This window comes from Solea solea, chromosome 17, assembly GCF_958295425.1.
Source record: "Solea solea chromosome 17, fSolSol10.1, whole genome shotgun sequence".
NCBI lineage: Eukaryota > Metazoa > Chordata > Actinopteri > Pleuronectiformes > Soleidae > Solea > Solea solea.
Window position 1 is genome coordinate 1,914,879 of NC_081150.1, and position 18,451 is coordinate 1,933,329.

The window sequence follows — 18,451 nt, forward strand, 5'->3', positions numbered from 1 at the left end:
TGTGGCTTTCCACGTTTATAGGTTGGTGATTGTACAGTTGTCCTGCTGAACTGCCCTGTGATTGGTCAACGTCTTCCGCAATGGGACAGATTTAGCGAAGAGCAATATTATCACCAATATACCCACTACTGTACCAATTTAAACCTTATTTTTGATCAAAATCACCACATTTTGAGCACCTTTCTTATTCCATTTTTGTGAATGCAATACGTACATGTCATAAACATCTTGAGGGAATCCTTTTTTAATTTTAGTCTCTTGGACTAAAGGATGATATGCTTGTTGCCTTGTGAGTGGATGATCAAAAGGATTCTTATGATGAACTATTTAAAGTATTAAAATTCACGTCACGGTGGCCTCATAGGACATCATTTCAACCTCTTTGAAATGAAATGATTGTAAATCTTAGAAGAATCTGGAAAGAAAAGTATCAAGACTGAAGCTGTTGAGGAGACGCACAGTTCTGTACATGTTTTATGTCCATCGTCAGTGCAGTTGTGGTCTTTTCTCATTCATTTGACACTCAATCTTGTCAGTGTGAAATAACTGCCTGGAGTCGTTGCTAAGATGGGCACGATACACGATAGATAAAGTCACTGTATCTTGTCTGCTGGTCAGTGTTGGAAGCAAAGAAATGACCTAAACAGGCTGAAAACCTCAGACCTGAGGTGAACTGAAGCGGCAGGTGGTTGTGTTGAGTTCAACCAGCGTTGGAAAAATTGGGAATCTTTCTTTAACCAACTGAAACCAGATACATTCAGACAGTGTGTAGCTCCCTTTATATCAGGCTAAGTTTATCATATGAGTGTCGAGTTTGACTTGTATTTGGGAGCAGGTGCCAGCGATAGTGGTCTCAGGGTTACTGACACTAACACCGCCGCCGTGTAAAAGATACGTCGTCAGAACGCGAGAAATTCTCAAAATCATAATAACCGTCAGAAGGATGTGACATGAATGTGCCACAGTTGTCTGTCAGCAGCCATGTCATGTACTGTTAGAGCTGATACAGTCAACTTTACGTCTGTAAGCGTTTCATGATGGTGTTGAAACTGATTGCACAATAGAAAAAATGGCACCATCTGCATTTATTTATGTTATTCCCATGGTCATGCCTTACTTGCTCAATAACAATGACTCAACTTACAGCACAGATTCATTTTATTGTGTATATAATAAAGATATATATTATTTGGAGAATCTATTGTGTTTTTCAGACTCTGTGGAAAAAGACCTGCTTCTGGCGTCGTGTTTGGTTAATCATTCACTCCTGGCACCAAATTCCATAGAGAAAATCTTTGATTTAACATCACGGCACACAGGAGTTGTCGATCCACTGTTGCCTCCATCTGTCAATTAAAACTAACAATTAAAATGTTATTTTAGTAATTTTATTACTAAAGTGATATAAACATTCAGATGAGGCTCCTGTGTCGCAGTGAACTAAAATTGCTGTTTTTCTCTCTCTGTTACTTTGGTGCTCGCAGTCAAAAAAGACCCTCTATATTCTTAAAATATCTTAGACCTCAGCAGGCATAGATTTTATTGGGTGGCCCCCGGCAGCTGTGTTGGTGTCAGTATTTCAACCTGGTTCTCAATTCCAAAGGAGCACAAATATCCCTGTAATTTAAAAAACATTAATTATTGCAGCTTTGAAGGCAAAAAAAGAGCTTGCCTCTTTTATTTATTTCCCCGTGTGTGAAATGGTGAATCAATGTGTGAAAACAAATAGTCCTCCGCTGACTTGTTGTGCGTTGCCTATAGAACTGATTATTGGATCAGTCATTTCCAGCTGCGATGGAAAAATCAATCGCACGCCACTCGGAAAAATGTCATCCAGCATATACTGTACCACCGTGTCGGCAATGTGCTTGTGGTGACTTCAGGCTCAACAGTGTTTGGTGTCAGTTTGTGGTTTCTAATGGAGAGACTTTTAAGAAAAGCACCTGTCAGACTTTTTACTCTGCCGTGGTCTTTGTTCTCCTTCAACTTGCTTCAGTTGCGTGTTTTAATCAAAAAGAAATCAATACTGCCAGAGATAAGTATTGATCCCCTCAAGAGCCGAGACTGTAAGTGAATTATTTGACCAGTGGCCTGATACACACAATGGCTGTTTGGATGTAGAGCCAGTGTTTATTTGTTTGGAACAATCAGTCACTGTCATGGCTTTCTTTCTACATTCACTTTCTTTATTTAGGAATTTTACAGTGAGTTTAAGCAGTAAATGTCCCTATACATTTGGCTTCATCTTGTAAACCACTAAGTCTACAGCTCAAAAACAATAATATATAATAAAATAGTAATGCAAAAATTATGATTCTTATCCCTCAAAGATAATAAATCCATTCATAACTTCCGAAAAAAATCTATTTTTCTTTCAAATTTACTTCAGTTTTGATTAGCGTATTTAAAAAAATAAATAAAAAAACTCACTTTTATGATTTCAACTGAGCCAAGGTGTGTCATAGCCTCACATATATTTGCCAGGTAGCAAACAACAGCAGAGTAGACCCTCACATTAGCAGCTCTATGTCCTGAGTGTGTGTCAGTACGTACTGTGTACCTAGTTTCATTCTAAACTCCAGCACATGAGAGCTAGTGAAAGTAATGCAGGGTTCCCCGCGTGTTGAGTTGACAGGAGCAGCTAACAAGATGCATTCAAGAAGTCTCGTAAACGGCATCACTTCTGCAAAACCACATGAATGCTTGCTCCACAAAATGAGGCAGCCATTGTTGAAACTTTGTTTTCAATATATCGCAAATAGTCACAGTAACTGATCGACCTTTTATAATTGTAAAAAAAAGTGTATAATCGAATAAAAGAAATAGTCAAGCCCTTCCCTAGTAATTAACTACTCATGTCTTTGTATTTACTTACATGTTAATTGAAATGATAAATGAGTGTTTTGTTATGTTTTATCATGTGCTATGGCTATAATTAAACAAAACCATTCATTCATCATTCATCATTATCTCAACCCAAGCTTCTTTTATGTCCCCCTAAATCTATCTCTTACAGATCTTATCATCAGTCATTTATTGGAAACCTCTGTAATACAAACTGTCATTAGACTCAAATTTATCTCATAGCAGAGCATCATGTATTGTTTTATTAGCAAAATGTGAGTCTGTTCACAAATAAACTATAAACCTTTTTCTTTGTAATGTCTCCCAAAATGTCTCCGTATTTCACTCTATTGTTAAGTTTTATAGATTTCTGTGAAAGTGAACAGCAGACACGAGTAGTTTGATTGCAACACTGTGTTTAACAGATTGCTTTAAAGGCTGCATGACACGGCTGGCCCACCCATGTCAAAATAAATCACCGTACGATGGATCCAAATGCAGTAATTACATAGGAAGGACTTTATGAGAGCTCTGCTTCATTTTTTATTGCCAGGTTTTGACAGGAGAAGAAAAAAACAGTTGAGTTGTTGGAAAAAGCTGAGTCACGGGTTGTGCAACTATTAAAAAACAGAAAATAGTCTCTCACTGCAATTTTATGACCCAGAACGTAGCAAGTGATGAAAAGCGATCAAACATTTGTGGTGCTGCTCATGGGTGATGATGCAGTTCCTCCTCCCTGCAGATATTTCCACTGTGACTTGTGATGCCGGGGCGTATGAAGGAGTCCAATCAATAAACACAACTTTCTCTTCTCACTTTGAGTCATCCTCAGGCTGCTGCCCAAAAGCCACCAAACCACAATATGTGTCACATCTGCGCGCACTTGAAACCGTAACCTTTCAGTCTGTGCCCTCGCACTTGATTTGAGGCAGTCAGCTTTTGTGTTGACGTACGTTGACAGCTCAGAGTGACCTATGGTACATTTTCTGCTCTGACGCGATATACAGTCGATGTCATATTCACTGTATGTGTATTCACAAGGACACACTGTGGCCGGGGACAACGTGTTGATGTTGCCACAGCAGAGACAGAGACTGTGGTTAGGTTTGGTTGACAGAGGCATTGATGCAAATGTAGTGGAAGATCACTGTTCGCATCCATCCTGAATGAATCCTCAGATTTAATCACAAGTGGTCACGTATCTGAGCTGCATGAATGCAATCTGTTCTGGCGACACATGAGAGACCACCTCCTCTGACGAGTGGTAGCTTTTATGTTCATTCATTTCAAATATTTTATTTTCAGTTTTATATATACATATATATATATATAATCTATACAAACATGTCAGTATACCAACAGTATAGACATAACAAAGGGCAAAACGTTAAACATTAAACATTAAAGATAAATAATAGTTAAACTGTTCATCAATTGCAATACCAAGATCTGACTCCCTTCTCATTCTAGACTTATGCACACCTGGTTTTGTTTGAATACAGTCTCAAATTTTAACTACTGGTTGGTGTTGGTGGGTCAAAGGTCAAGGTCAGGTTGATCTCACGCTTGTAAATGTTATATAGCAGCAAAACTAAAAAAGTTCATTTTTTAATAATATTTATATATATATATATATATATATATATATATATATATATATATATAGTATAATAATAAATAATGAATAATTAAGAACACCTGCAGGGAATTTTATTAATCTATTCACTTGGACCCCTGGATGACCTGCTCAGGTTTGGGGTCAAATGTCAAGGTCACAGTAACAACATGTTCTCTAGCCTCATGGATATTAAATCCCTTGAAAGACAAGTTTTAACCCAAATTACCTCTGACAGCCTAAACATGACCATAACGTAGTTAAGTAGTTGTCTGAGGACATGATCCTACACTGTGTTTTGGCAGAAATCTGGGACTGTTTTACTGATGCAGTCAGATGTTGTTATTTACCAGAAAAGCCTATTTAAAGTGACAACGTACTCTCATGATGCCGTAACACTAAACTCAATCCAGCCAATTTCATGTCCTGCAAATGTAAGTCACTGACATCAATTCCACTTTGTGTGAAACTTTGCAAAGTTTTTAACAAACATCAGATGTGAATGTCGAGTGAAGAAAGAAACTGTCAGACTAGACTTAAAGAGAACTTAAACAGAGCTGTGGTGATTGTAATGACACAGTGGAAACTACGGCTGCAACAATAACCAATCAATTGATTCTTGTCCAATTGACTAATTTATTGTCTTTTATATAAAATAAAGACTTCTTAAAAGTGCTAATTTTCTAGTTTCTTTGCTCTATGACAGTACACTGGATATCTTTGGTTTGTGAACTTAACAAAGCGTTTGAGGGCGTCACCATTTTGAGGTTTCCACTGACACTTTCTGACATTCTGTGGACCAAAAAAAATTGCTTAATCAGTAGAATAAAATAAAATAACATCTCAAACATGTGCAAACCAACTACCCAGAGGTAAGACCTCACATGATCATCACACACTATTGCATCAACTTTTAGATTTTGTGATGTGATTCGTTTATCTCTCAGCAACATACTTCCTGCAGTGTGTGTGTGTTCTTTTATTTCTTAAGGACCTTTTCTGGCATAAACACTGACCTTGTCAGGACCAGCAGTCCTTAAGGAGACCAAAACCTGGTTCCAATGAGGCAGAACCTATTTCTGAGGCACTTGGATAAGATTTCAATTGTGCTGAGGTCAAGGTTTGCGTTAGGCATTAATTGGTAATGGTTAAGGTGAGGGATGACACTTTGTTTCAGCTGTCTCGATGAATAGAAGTCAATACAGTGTGTGTGTGTGTGTGTGTGTGTGTGTGTGTGTGTGTGTGTGTGTGTGTGTGTCCCTATATTTTCACTCTCACATCACTTCCCTAATTAGCTCCTTCACTCTGCATGGCTCCTGCTTCCAGTGTCCAGTGTGGTCATCTAACCTGGTATGGCTGTTCTCAGGCTGGGTAATCAGCCCAAGCCTCAAGCTTGGGCTGGACTTTTAGAACATGTGAATGTGTTGCTGCCCTCCTCCTCCTCCTCCTCCTCCTCCTCCTCCCCCTCCTCCCTCATGCCCCTCAAACTGGCATCGCCGCAGATGCCGTAAACTGACAGCAGCGGCTGTTCAGCAGATCCCCAGACACGCACCGCCTGAATGACGTATGTGTTTTTATGTGACCAGTCTGATTATCTGGACGCCCGGAGAGATACAGGAGTCACGCTCACCACAGTCAAAGTCACATGTTGTTGCAAAATAGAAATCATAAGAACTGATGTATTCCGGGTTTCCGTTCATTGGGATGGTTTGAGGTTTCTGAAAATGTCAAAATATTTGCGTCAGAAATGCAGTAAATAAGTTTTGGTGTGTACGTCAGGAGTGACATGACTAAGACTAAGTAGAAGAAATGGGAACATAATTTACTCAATTTTACTTCATTTTCCCACGAAAGAACCATTGGAGTCGCCCCCTGGTGGATAAATGCTCCTCCCCTCCTACTACTTTGTAGGCTTCACTCTTCAAACCGACTAGATCCATTTCTAAAATACAGTCTCGGTCCACTTCCGCTTGTTTACAGTCTTTGCAAATTCTTTGACCAATCACAGGGCAGTTTAGAGAGCGCATGTTCTCCTATTGGCTTTTCTTCTACAACTAGTCTGTATGCAGGTTTCTTCTGAAAGAGGACTTTAATAAAAAGAGAGTTTCAGAGAGGAGAAAACATTAGTACTTTAGCAAGCAGCAAAAGTTCATCAACAACAGTATTTTTCTATTTGTCTCTATTTGCACCTTAAGCAGCAGGATCCTGGTTCGACTCCAGGCTAATGTTTACTGCACATCTTTCCCAGCTTTATTTCCTGCCTTCCTTCACTGTCTCCATCATATCAAGGGAACATCCACAAATAACAAAGTCATTTGTAGCACTTAAATAGTGTGTTGTTATATTGTAATATCAATTCACAGCAAAACCCGTCTCCCCCCCCCCCCCTGTTGTTTTGATGCTGCCTGTTAGCTCATGTATCTGCAGATAAAGAGATTCTGATCTCAGACTCGTTACCTGCTGCTCTTCCAAGAACCTCATCCACCCGAGCGTCATACGAGTGTCGACCGGTGCCGGTACTTTAGTCACTCGTGGAAATGCTGCTATTGTGGTCAGACATGTGAGTGTGAATGGCAGCTGTTTGTACTGTCCCACTGTGACCTCGTTCAGGGCTGAGTGAGTGGAGTGTTGTGTCAGACATGATGGTTTTGGAAGAGAACAGCTCAGCTCAGTTTGTGAGCCGTGTGTCGTCTTTCACGCCAAGAAGTTGCAATAGCAGGTAAACAAACATGTGGAGAATATGATGTGAGTGTCGAGCTCCGGCCCTGACTTTTCAGACATGCAGGCTTTTCTCTTTGTGCTTGTCAGCGTGTGTGTGTGTGTGTGTGTGTGTGTGTATTACGATCAGTCTCATCAGTAGATGTTGTCTTTCGCCTTCATCCCTGCCTGGATTCTTCGTGGCGTTTTGATCTAAGCTGGAAATTCACACCGGTTTTGCACATTCATGCATGTCGCGTCAATTCTTAAACTTTACGTCCAGAACGATGTGTTCTTTTCTTCTTCTTCTTCTTCTTCTTCTGCTTTTCTTTGCCTTATCAACAGCCTTGTACCCTCCAGCCCACTCACCCGTACACACACACACACGTGATCACACACACATGCGTTCTTGGCGCTGCACACACACCCACACACACACACATGCATGCACACAGACGTGGCTTTTGGAGGTTTTGACGTGGGCGATGCCTCTGTGTCAACTCTTTCCTGTGGAGAGACTTTCCACTTGTTTTTGTTTTTGTTTTTTTCCATGAGCTCTGAGCATGCCTTCTTTTTTTTCAAAATGACAGTTACGTTTTTTTTTTTTTTCACATGTGCACCAAATCTATTGTTTCCCTCACTCTTTTACTCCAGCCATTTTCAGCGAGCCCCATTAATAATTCAACACATATTCCTGGCTCGGTCGCATTCACACTAGCAGTGCTTTGGCCTGCCCGTCAACTGGCCTAATTAGTGCAAGATCTGCTCCTTCTCTGGCTGCAGCTGGGGAACACTTCACTTATACTAATCCAATCTCTCAGAGACCGAAGTCCCTCTTGGCGGTGATGGTTTTGGGGTGTTTTGTTTCAGGTGTTTTTTCTTGACTTGCACGCCGAGGCTGTCTGCAAACACCAAACTTGTTTCCTTGTTGATTCAGCCAATCGCACAGGAAGAGGTTTAGACAAACAGATTGTTGTTTGTGCAGGTGTGCGCCTCGTTGGTGTGAGCGTTGAGCATGAGGTGAGAAATACAATATGTATTTGCCCTGCTTTCTAGAATCTGACACTTATTTTCTCCCCGTCCGTTGCGGCGCCCTGTGTGCATGCCGTGCGGTAATGCTGTGTTTATATTTAAGGCTGAAGCTGTGTCAAGTGGAAACCAAATGGAATCTGATTCATGTTGAGTCATAGCACAATATTGGGCAGAAATACTTATTGAAATACTGAACCTCAGATTCACATAATATCACAGACGCCTGTTCTCAGACGCGTCACAGATGAGATTAAACAAAGTGGAGTGGGTTTTTTGTCGGATCATGTGAGGACCGAGACGGAGCTGAGACAGAGTAACTCTGCTGCAGACATTTGAAACATGGAGCCAGGTCTATAGATAACCCCAGTGTTTCTATCACATGTGCAGTGTGTTACCATATAAGACAGCAATATGACTCACCCTGCTCACTGACCTACTATGTGGGAAGTCATGATTCATGCAAGCTGCATTTAAGCAGGCAGGGGCCAAAAATACTCTGGTATGCCAACGCACATGCAAAACTTACACACACACACACACAAATACACACACACACAAATACACACACACACGCGCGCACACACACACACAAACATACCTCACTTGCTCAGTCATACTCACCACCCACAGACACTGATAGGCTAGATCCTGTCAGTAAACTACAGTGAGAGACATTAGAAAGTTGTCAGAGCAAAGACTGGAATAACAAGATGACTGGACCGGTGCATGTCTGAGGTAATACATCACTTACTTTTTAATTGTTTCTGTGATGTGCACAAGGCAAAGATGTTTTCTTAAGAAAAACAAAAAGTGTACGTGCAGCTCCCGTACCCTGCATTGCCTGCATTTCAGTGATCGAACTCATTTCAGCGACAGGATGTGTGTATTTGCTTGTGCTGCCTTTGTCTCGATTCTGTCCGTCAAGTTATGCGTTTAAGAGGGATTAGTCAGCAGCTCGCGTGTGTACATGCTGTCACCGAGTGTTGCTTACAAGTGACACCAGGTTTTGTAGAAGCGTATCCTGAAGCACCTGGTCACAAGTGCTCGAACGTCTGTTCCCACACTCAGTTGTCTTTTGGTTGCGTCATGGTGACTGAAGCCCTGTTGTCTCTCTCGGTCCTCTCTGACTCTGACGTCTCCGTGATTATCCTGCATGCATTTTTAATGCACGTGCCGGCCGCTCTGATAATGAGTTTCTTAGCGTGTGATCCAGCTGTCTTTGATGGTTTATGTGCGGCTTGTGCACCGCTCTAATTGTTTCTTTTTAAAAGTAAATCTCTGCGGTGGTTTCAGTATTGATTCATGTGGCTGAGGTCACTGCCTGGACCTTTCCATTGCTGCGAGATGAAGTAGCGCTGGTGTTAATTAGGCTCGACTGCAGAGAGATGCAGGTTGTGCACAAACGCTCCAGAAGCATTCTGGCCTGTGCGGATGAGAACTCGCTCCTTCAGCTCCTGCCATTCATCAGTGTCAGCAGCAGCAGCAGCAGCAGCAGCAGCAGCAGCAGCAGCAGTTCTCTGGACTGCTCTGCAGCTTTGTTTGCACCCAGTGGACCCAACCTAGCCTGGATGACTTGTCACCTGACCATACCAGTGTTTGCTAAGGACATCATATTAACATGCCTCACGTCAGTAGAGCTGTGTTACTGCGTTAGGCAAAATTAGATCATTTTCGGGCAGACGGTGCACACTAGTAATTGCAAGTGGTCAAATTGGATTTGTCTAGATTTAACTAATGTATCTATAAAGGTTGCTCGTGTAATTATGTCTATGACGACTTTAAAACACAGATGAATGTTATAGATTATCCCATGAGACACAATCAAGTTCACTTCTGCACTCTAATGCAAGGATGAGAACTTAAAGATATGAATGTTTTCTACTATATAAGTGCTGATTTTTTGAGTGGTCAGACTGGATATGCGTCTGTAGAAATCTGATGTTAAAACGTGTCCAAACATGGCTTGAATCAGATTTTCCAAAGAAATCTGATGTATTTTTTTGTCTCAACTTTCTTGAGACAGAGTTGCATATGCAAAGTAAATCAGATTTTCTTTTTTTTCTGGCTATGGAGCCAATCCAGAAGTATCATGTGCATGAATACCTTCCTCCATGTCGATAGATTGATAGATTGACGGTGTGTTGTCCTTTCCTCAATCTTGAGATGGAAGCACTGGGAGACACCTATTGATTTCTATCTGAATGGCACTTGATCCATTTCGAGATGAACTTGAGCATAATGACTGCGGCTGCAGCCTGATATGACAACGTTGCCATTTCAGGTTTTAATGTTTCTGCATTTTCTGAGTCAGAGTCTCTCTTTCTGATAGTTTTGAGATAGTAACGAGATGTGTGTTTTTATTTGGAAATAACTGCACAGTAGTTAGTGATGCATATGTCTCTTTTTTTATTATTATTTATTTCCAGCTCTTTAAAACAAAGCAGCACTCTCATTCTTCAGTGTGTAATCAGAGTCTGGCAGCAGAGCATCAGCTCGTGTCTCAGAGCTGGCTGCCTTGCACATATTACCTCAGGATCGATATTATCAACCCGGTGACCTTCTGAAAAGCTGTTCAGCTTATCTGCGGTGTGGAGAATGGATGTCAGTGAAGCCTCTGCGGTCGGGGCGGAAAGCCCCACCAAAAGTGCACGTCCTGAACTGTGTCGTGACATCTCGACCAAGCAGAGGGATCGTGCTTGAGGAGGTTTGGTCGCTGTTTTTGATGATGAGTGTGTTCTTTATCAACATGAACAGTCATGTGTGTGTGTGTGTGTGAGACTGAACACGCCGTATGCCACTACGTGTGTGTTATTAAATGCACGGCTCACTTACAGATTACAGATTTTTTTCGTCCCCTAGTCTATAGTTGAACGCTGTAGCCCGGGCAGGATGTTCTATCTGTGACGGAGACAGTTGCAGATGAAAACCACACAGCAAGGGCGATAAGAAAAATGTCTCTTTTCTTTCAGGAACAGGAAAAACAGCCTTGTTTTTTTTTAAAGTTGTCTTGATGACAGCGCACATTTAACGGGTTCTTGCAACACCGTCAAAAAGCCACAGAGGTCAGAGAGTTGTGTCAGCCCACAGGCAGCCACTCACTCCGTCCTACTGAAGTTACAACATAACAGAAACAACCAGTGTTTGTCAAGGGAAAAGCTCCGAAACGGAAGTCGTGCTGTTTGTGCACGTCTGATTCATTTATTATTCAGGGGAGTTTAATTGATTTCAATTACACCGATCAGGCACAAGACAAGGCAAATTGCATCAGAGACGCAGATAATATAATATATTATCTGCATCTGTTCTACTGTCTTCTCTTTGTAGAATTTAAGCATTACATTAAAAACATTAGAATTTAAACAGAATAGAAAGTAAAAGTGTGATTTAAAAACGATAAAAACAAATAAGCAAAGTATCTAAGTAGGTCTGCAACTAACAATTATTTTCATCATCGATTAATCGGTCAATTATTTCCTCAATTAATCGGTTACTTGTTTGGTCCGGAAAATGTCAGAAAATTCAATAGTTTTTTACCAAACCTGGAAATGATGCTATTCTCAAATGTCCACAAACCAAAATGATTCAGTTTTAATGATTTCTTTGTTACACGGAGCAAAGAAACCAGAAGAAGCTGAAACCGAACACTCAAACCGATTAATCGATTATCAAAACAGTAATAGACTAATTTAATATAAACAATGAATTGAATTATCATTGCAGTCCTAGGTTTTCAAAACAGTAAAAACAAGCTGTTTAAGTATGGTAGGATTGAAAAAAATTGGGATTAAAATAGAATAGAAACAATAAAAGTTTGACTTAAAAGCAATAAAAACAAGCTGTTTAAGAACAGTGGGATTCAAATAAAATAGAGACAGTTAAAGTATGATTTAAAAACAATCAAAACAAGCCGTTTAAGAACAGTGGGATTAAAATAAAATGGAAACAGTTAAAGTATGATTTAAAAACAATAAAAACAAGTGGACTAAAGGGCTGAGCTTCAGCAAACAACAAAGTTTTCATCCCTGATTTAACAGTAACATGTAACTCGGTGAACTCTGAAACAAGTAAAAAGAAGCTTCACAGAAACAGAAACAGGGGGGCGGAGTTGAATAACAGCCAGGGAGACATTTGAAAGACGTGAAGTCAGGAGCTGTGTGTCCATATTCATCCTCATTTGCATTTTCTATTACAGCTCTGATAAAGTAATCCCTGTTTAATCACTGCCCGAGCCCGACATCCCCATTCAGGGCGCGTGATGAGCCATTAACACGTTTCTGATGATCTCTGCAGTTGGTGCGTCCAGGGTATGATCAGAAGGACATTGTGATACAAATGAATGGAGACCGCTCGTGGTTCAGAGTAATGTAGGACGCACATTACTGCAGACCCAGAGGTGCACATTTCAAGATGATGTCATTTGTGCAAACCAATCTATTTGGCAGTCTAAACCAACACTGATTATTTTTAAAGGTCCGTGTAATTGTATATGTTGCCCCTCGTAACGCTTTATGTTACAGTTCAGTCACAATATCCAGTCCCATTCAGTCCAGTTTATTTATAAAGCACATTTAAAACAACAAAGTCGACCAAAGTGCTGTACAACACACATTAAAGGTGTGAGATGTTGGTTTTTTTATTTATGGTATGGTACTATGGAAATAATGTTGTAATTGGGGAGAAATATTAGGGTGATACCATTTTATTTCTACTATAGTTTCCCTCTTGGTTGTAACAAAGTCAATGATATGGCAATAAGGATAAATTATTAATATTATTACAGTAATACAAAGTAATATCCAGGTACTAGCTTGGTAATGAGAATTGTTACTGTACTATAATGTAAAGACGTGTCCAGTTCATAATTATGTATGGAGAAGCCTGTTATCTATAGTATGAAATGTGGCTCGTGCCAGGTAACAGGTACAGGTAACTCCAAACTTTTATCCAGGTCAAACACAGTTAAAGCTGCACGAGACAGACAACCAGAATCTACAGGGAATGAAATAATGCGTCACCTGGAACACTGAGCACTGACCCAGCCAGCATGTCCATGTGGGCTCCATTAGGGCCACATTCAGGCTGACAATGTGGGTCCCAGTCGGGTTTGTCCATGGTGGCCTCACCCATGTTTGCCTACTGTGCTTGAAGTGCAAGTCCAGAGGCTAAGGCCCATATTCTCAGCCTGAATATAACCCGTACTGGCTGGGGAATCACCGAAAGGAGAATAGTTTGTAGGTCATTACAGATGTTCTGATTAATGAATGCTGGGAGTATCAAGTTTATCATTCTTTACATCAAATCGAATCACGTGTTGTGCCGTCAGTGGATAGTTGAAGCTGACGTCCACACCTGAGCTCAAAGGTTATAACAAAAATAAAATGGCCCAAATGAAAAAGCTACAGCCCAGCATCTATATTATCCTCCGATCCACTGAGTTTATGTTGTGCAGCAGAGCTCGACTCTGTCCTGACTGCAGAGGAAACAACAACAAAAAAAGCGGAGCCAGGGTTTTGCTGACTCTGCTGTTTTGGAGTGTGATTCACTCTCTTCTTCAGAGCCGGTCTCTTGTCAGCTCTCCAACAATAGTAAATTGCTGCCTTTGAAATCAAAGGACTCCATTCACTTGGACTGGTGAATGTGCTCAGTGCATGTCATGACAACCTGAGTGTATGAGGAAGCAGATAGTCTCACTTGAGGAATTGAAACCTCTCAACAACAACACAAAAATCTCCACTCTTAAATACAGAATGTATTTATAGGCTTGGAAAAAAAGACTCATTCTTGCATTTATAAAGTATAATCTCATACATCCTCTCTCACTTAATCAAACTCATCCAGGTTGACATTTGCCACCTCGTGCAGCTCCAAGGGCATCGGTTAGCGAGGCCTAATTTGATAATATCAATTAAAAGCCTGTTCCTACTCAGTGTAATTACAGTCATCTGGCACAAGTCCTCCCCCTAATGTTGCACAGTGGCACAGTGTTCATGTAATTCTGCGTGTGACTGTAGTGGCTCTCAGTGGATAATGTCATTAGGCTGCAGCAGCAGCAGCCGTGGTTGAGGTTAACCTCGTTCGTTACGAGGAGCCACAGTGCATTTGCATTTCGTCACAGTCATGCCACGTACACTGTGCGTGTTCTGCATCGGGTCAAGAGACGTTCAAATTGTTGTGTGACAGCGACCTGTGCTTGGAACGGCCTCCCTGTGTCAAAGCTTGTTATTTGTCTGCAGAAGGTTCTCGTAGTTGTCGTAGGCCTCGCCCTGCTCCGTCCATGCTGGGTCATTCTTTGGCACTAATCTGTCCAGAAGAGACGCAGAACATGAGCAGATATTTTACGACAACCGTTCTATGTACAAAATCAACTTTCTCTCAACCTTTTAATAAGTTTTTAATAATGGATATTGGCTGATTATTATTCCTTTATCAGCCAATTATTACAATCTGAAACGTGATAAATGTTGTTAAATCACTTTTTATTCCAAATACTGTATATCACTTTAGTGCAGACTTACAATGTAGATTGGAGAGACCATTATTGTTGTTAAATTCAGCCTTTTTTTGTATTATTGTTATCATTTAACACTTGATATGATATTGGTCGTATTTTAATAATCATAATTGGCTGATCGTTGTTTGGATATTACATATTTATGTTAATGTACACATGTTTGTTCTCACTCACTTGGTCACTAAAACTTACTTTTTCATCCCAAACTGTCCCTTTTTCGTATGTATGCAGAATTCAGTTCATACATTTTCATTTAAAATATATAATAATAATAACGAATACATTTTAAATGAGACAAATGATGAATTAGCCAAAGAAAACGACATCAAATGTCCAATATATGTTAAAGGGTAAAAATATTGATATTGTTCTACCTCTACTAAGAAATTAACCACAATCCGTGTGAAGAGAGATGTTTGAGAATACACTGTGAAAAATGATGAGTCAGATGATGGTACAATGATAAGACACAGGAAACAGTTCCATACGTGTGTCACCGCGTCTCTTTAATGTCACTGCATTCCTCCACGTCATCTCAACAGTGACTGATGGAAGTGGCTGAAATGAAAACATGAAAACGTGAGACCTACTCATCCTCTGTATCACAGTCTCCATCATCAGCAGGTGATGATGGAGACTGTGATGATAATCAGTGAGATTAGGAGATTAAAGACCTGTCACATGTTTTTATGGTGACTGTCCATCTCTCTCTCTCTCTGTGTGTTTGCAGGATTATTATTATTGTTAATCTACTTTTGGATGCATGTGCAGAACCATTTCACATTGAACACAAAGGACAGATGTTAGTGGGGGTTTGTCCAGGCCTTAGGAGGCTCCCTGCTGATTGGCTGGAGTTTTGGAGTGACGCTGTCCATCTCGTTCCCCGTCGACATCCGACAGTGTCTAACGTTTATAATCAGACAAACGTTAGATATTTACAATTATTTTGTCACTTTTGACGCTGAAAACTTGGGGAACGAGTCCAAGCCTGTGATAACAGTCCGGTCCATTGAGCTGTCATTCAGCAGGCAGCCTCCTAAGGCCCGCCCACAAACAAAAAACCACAGCACAAGTTTATTTTCAAACAATAAAATGCAATATTTTTGAATGATTAAATTGATTTTGTTTGAAAATACTGAAAGAAATCTAATTCCATATTTTTCACAACCTTGAGTATTAAGGATATTGTTTGCCCGGAAGGACTTGATGTTGTTACTTTCCCAGTCAGTGCAGCCTGAGTTCAGCAGGCTGGCGCCGGTGTTGACATTGTGCAACTGCAACCGGATATGTAGCTGGTAGCACATCCAACATGCTCCCGTTTTGGCATTCCTTGTTTCCCTGTGAATCCGAAACAAGCTAATATTTGGCTTTTTTGGCTTCATAATTACATACAATTACCACTATTATTTAAATCATTGCAGTGTTGACTAATTAATTAAGTGGTTAATTGTTTCGGCACCACACGCATTCACTCCATGCTGCGTGGAGAATTTGTGCCTGCTGGAAGAAGCGGAGCAGTAATGAGGATGATTTCCTGACGTCATTCAGAAGCAGAAATCAAAATCAGGCTCACACACGCACATGCACATATGCCGCAAACATGTTTTCCAGTTTTTACTCCGTTAACATGAGCAGTGTAACTGATTATCGCCATGGAAACACAGCTGAGGTTCTGTCGAGGGTATGGCAAATCGATGTTTCTGGCCTGCCTTACAGCAAGTACAGCTCTCCTTTTTTTTTCATCCATTAATTCATGACAAGAGGAAAAACTAAAGCTGGACTAAGTATTCTGTCGACTGAGACAACAGCAGCGTTCACAGACTCACAGCAGTGAGTTTAGGAGGACACGCAGCAGGATGTCTGAGTCAGCATTGGCCCGACTGGCTCATATTAATGTGGTCTTAGTGTGGGGAATTTAATGTGTGACAGAGGATCATAACGTTGCCTCCCTTTGCTGGGCCTCAGCAGAATGACGTGCAGGGTGTGTGGAAGGAAGAGGCGGCGCTGAGCCATGACACGTTTTAAATTTATAAAGGAGAGAGGGCGGACAGAGTTTGAAGGCCGAGCCCTCGGCAGCAGAGTCATAACAACTCCCATCATAAAAAAAAAAACATCACTTTGACACATTCCTGGAGACGTGCCCTCGTGGTGGAGATTTTCTATCTTTGCATAGATGATCGTCGAACGTAAACCTTTATTTCTTTTGCTATTTCTCCTCAAAGCAAAGCCAACACTGTCATTTTACAAAATGGAGGCTTCCTGTTTTCTTTGTACTTCTGGCAAATAGACACAGAGCACCTCTGCAAGTACTAAGTACTTTCATGTGGGACTTCCACAGTTGCAGGAAAGCAGAGCCAGACTCACAATCCGTCTGCATTTGAGCAGAATGGTGTTTTTAACTCTCCATTTCTAAATAAAATATAAGTTCAAGTGATTTCAGTGTTTGGTTTAAAGAGGATTGAAGCAGTCAAATCAGATTGTATCGTAATAATATAGTGAATTCTAATTTATTGTTAAGGATAATCTCAAGAAAGTCATAGACCTTACTTTTTAAATGCGGAATTAACCCTTTAACACGTTTGCACATTTTGCGCGAGCTCAACATGCGTTACCGTAGTTACGTGTCGGTTTGTGCTCTCGGAAAAATTCCAGCAGTTTCTGAAAGCTGAGAAATTGCACATCAAAGCCAACATGTGGGTATTACGGTAATGTCACGCCCACTGTTGCAGGAAGCCGGAAAATCAGCGTCTTTGTCACCAGAGAGGAGAGAGTTTGGAAAAACAAACAAATGTGATTGTAAATATGTTTTATACTGTTCACATTTCAAATGGAACAACTTCAGTGTCACTTTAAATAAAACGTTTAGTCTTTCTTCATTTTAAACTGTTAATACAATATTTTAGCATGCAGTAAATTGTAAATAAGTCAGATATTGAAAGTTATTCTGGAAAAATGCCATTTGATATTTTCTCGCTCTTTTGTGGTTAAAATAAGCAAAATAGTTGCAGACGGACATCTTGAGGGTTCGGTGTTAAAGGGTTAACACACTCCTATTTTTGTTTAGCACTTCCAGTATTAGTTTCCTTCACTTACAGTATTTGTGAATGGATTAGGTTTACTGTCTTGACGGTGTCGTGGTAACATGGAAATTATCGATAATGAATCAAAATGACAGAGTGGGAGGACGACACATGAGGGCGTGGCCTCGTATAACATGAGGATATTTTTAATTATTTCATGATGATGCTCGGTGTGGGCGGTTGAATGAATGAATGGTTTTAATTACACAACAGTATCGACTGATATTTGGGAGACAAACAACATTAAATCAATTTAAATGTCATTTTTAGCTGTGCTGTCACCTGCGGCTGCTGACATTAGCAATGATTCATAGTGCGGACGCTTCTCTGGTCGTGGACGATCTTCTGTAGGTTTATTTTCAACAAACAGACATAAGGGCACTGTGGTAGCTAAATGTAAAGCTTTTTAGCCATAAGTGAAGCATGTAGGAAAACGTTTGCATCCACATTCCCAATCCTTTAAAGCCTTTCGCTAAGTGTTGTAACAACCCATAGTTTCTGCTGAAAATAAATTGTCATGTTTACATGTGGGCCCGAAGCGGGTTGGTCCACGGTTTCCATGGTGGCCCCACCTGTGTTTGCCACATGGGCTTCCCATGCCTTATTACTCACTTAGTGCCCGGGAGCCCAGAAAAGGTACTAATGCTGTGTTTTGCCATCATGGTACAGTTC

At 40.6% G+C, this 18,451-nt stretch overlaps 1 protein-coding gene across 4 annotated transcripts in view; it reads left to right on the forward strand.

The window, feature by feature from the left end:
* The window catches only part of bach2b (BTB and CNC homology 1, basic leucine zipper transcription factor 2b), a 104,826-nt gene that overhangs the window by 43,871 nt on the left and 42,504 nt on the right, over window positions 1–18,451 (forward strand). Inside the window, exon 1 of one of the 4 annotated variants that reach the window (XM_058613147.1) lies at window positions 8,843–8,923. The exons of the other annotated variants lie outside the window; for them this stretch is intronic. Within the exon in view, the coding sequence (XP_058469130.1) occupies window positions 8,915–8,923 (9 nt within the window). The 5' untranslated portion in view covers window positions 8,843–8,914. Of the gene's footprint in view, window positions 1–8,842; window positions 8,924–18,451 lie in introns of those variants that run through there. 4 annotated transcript variants of the gene reach the window in all.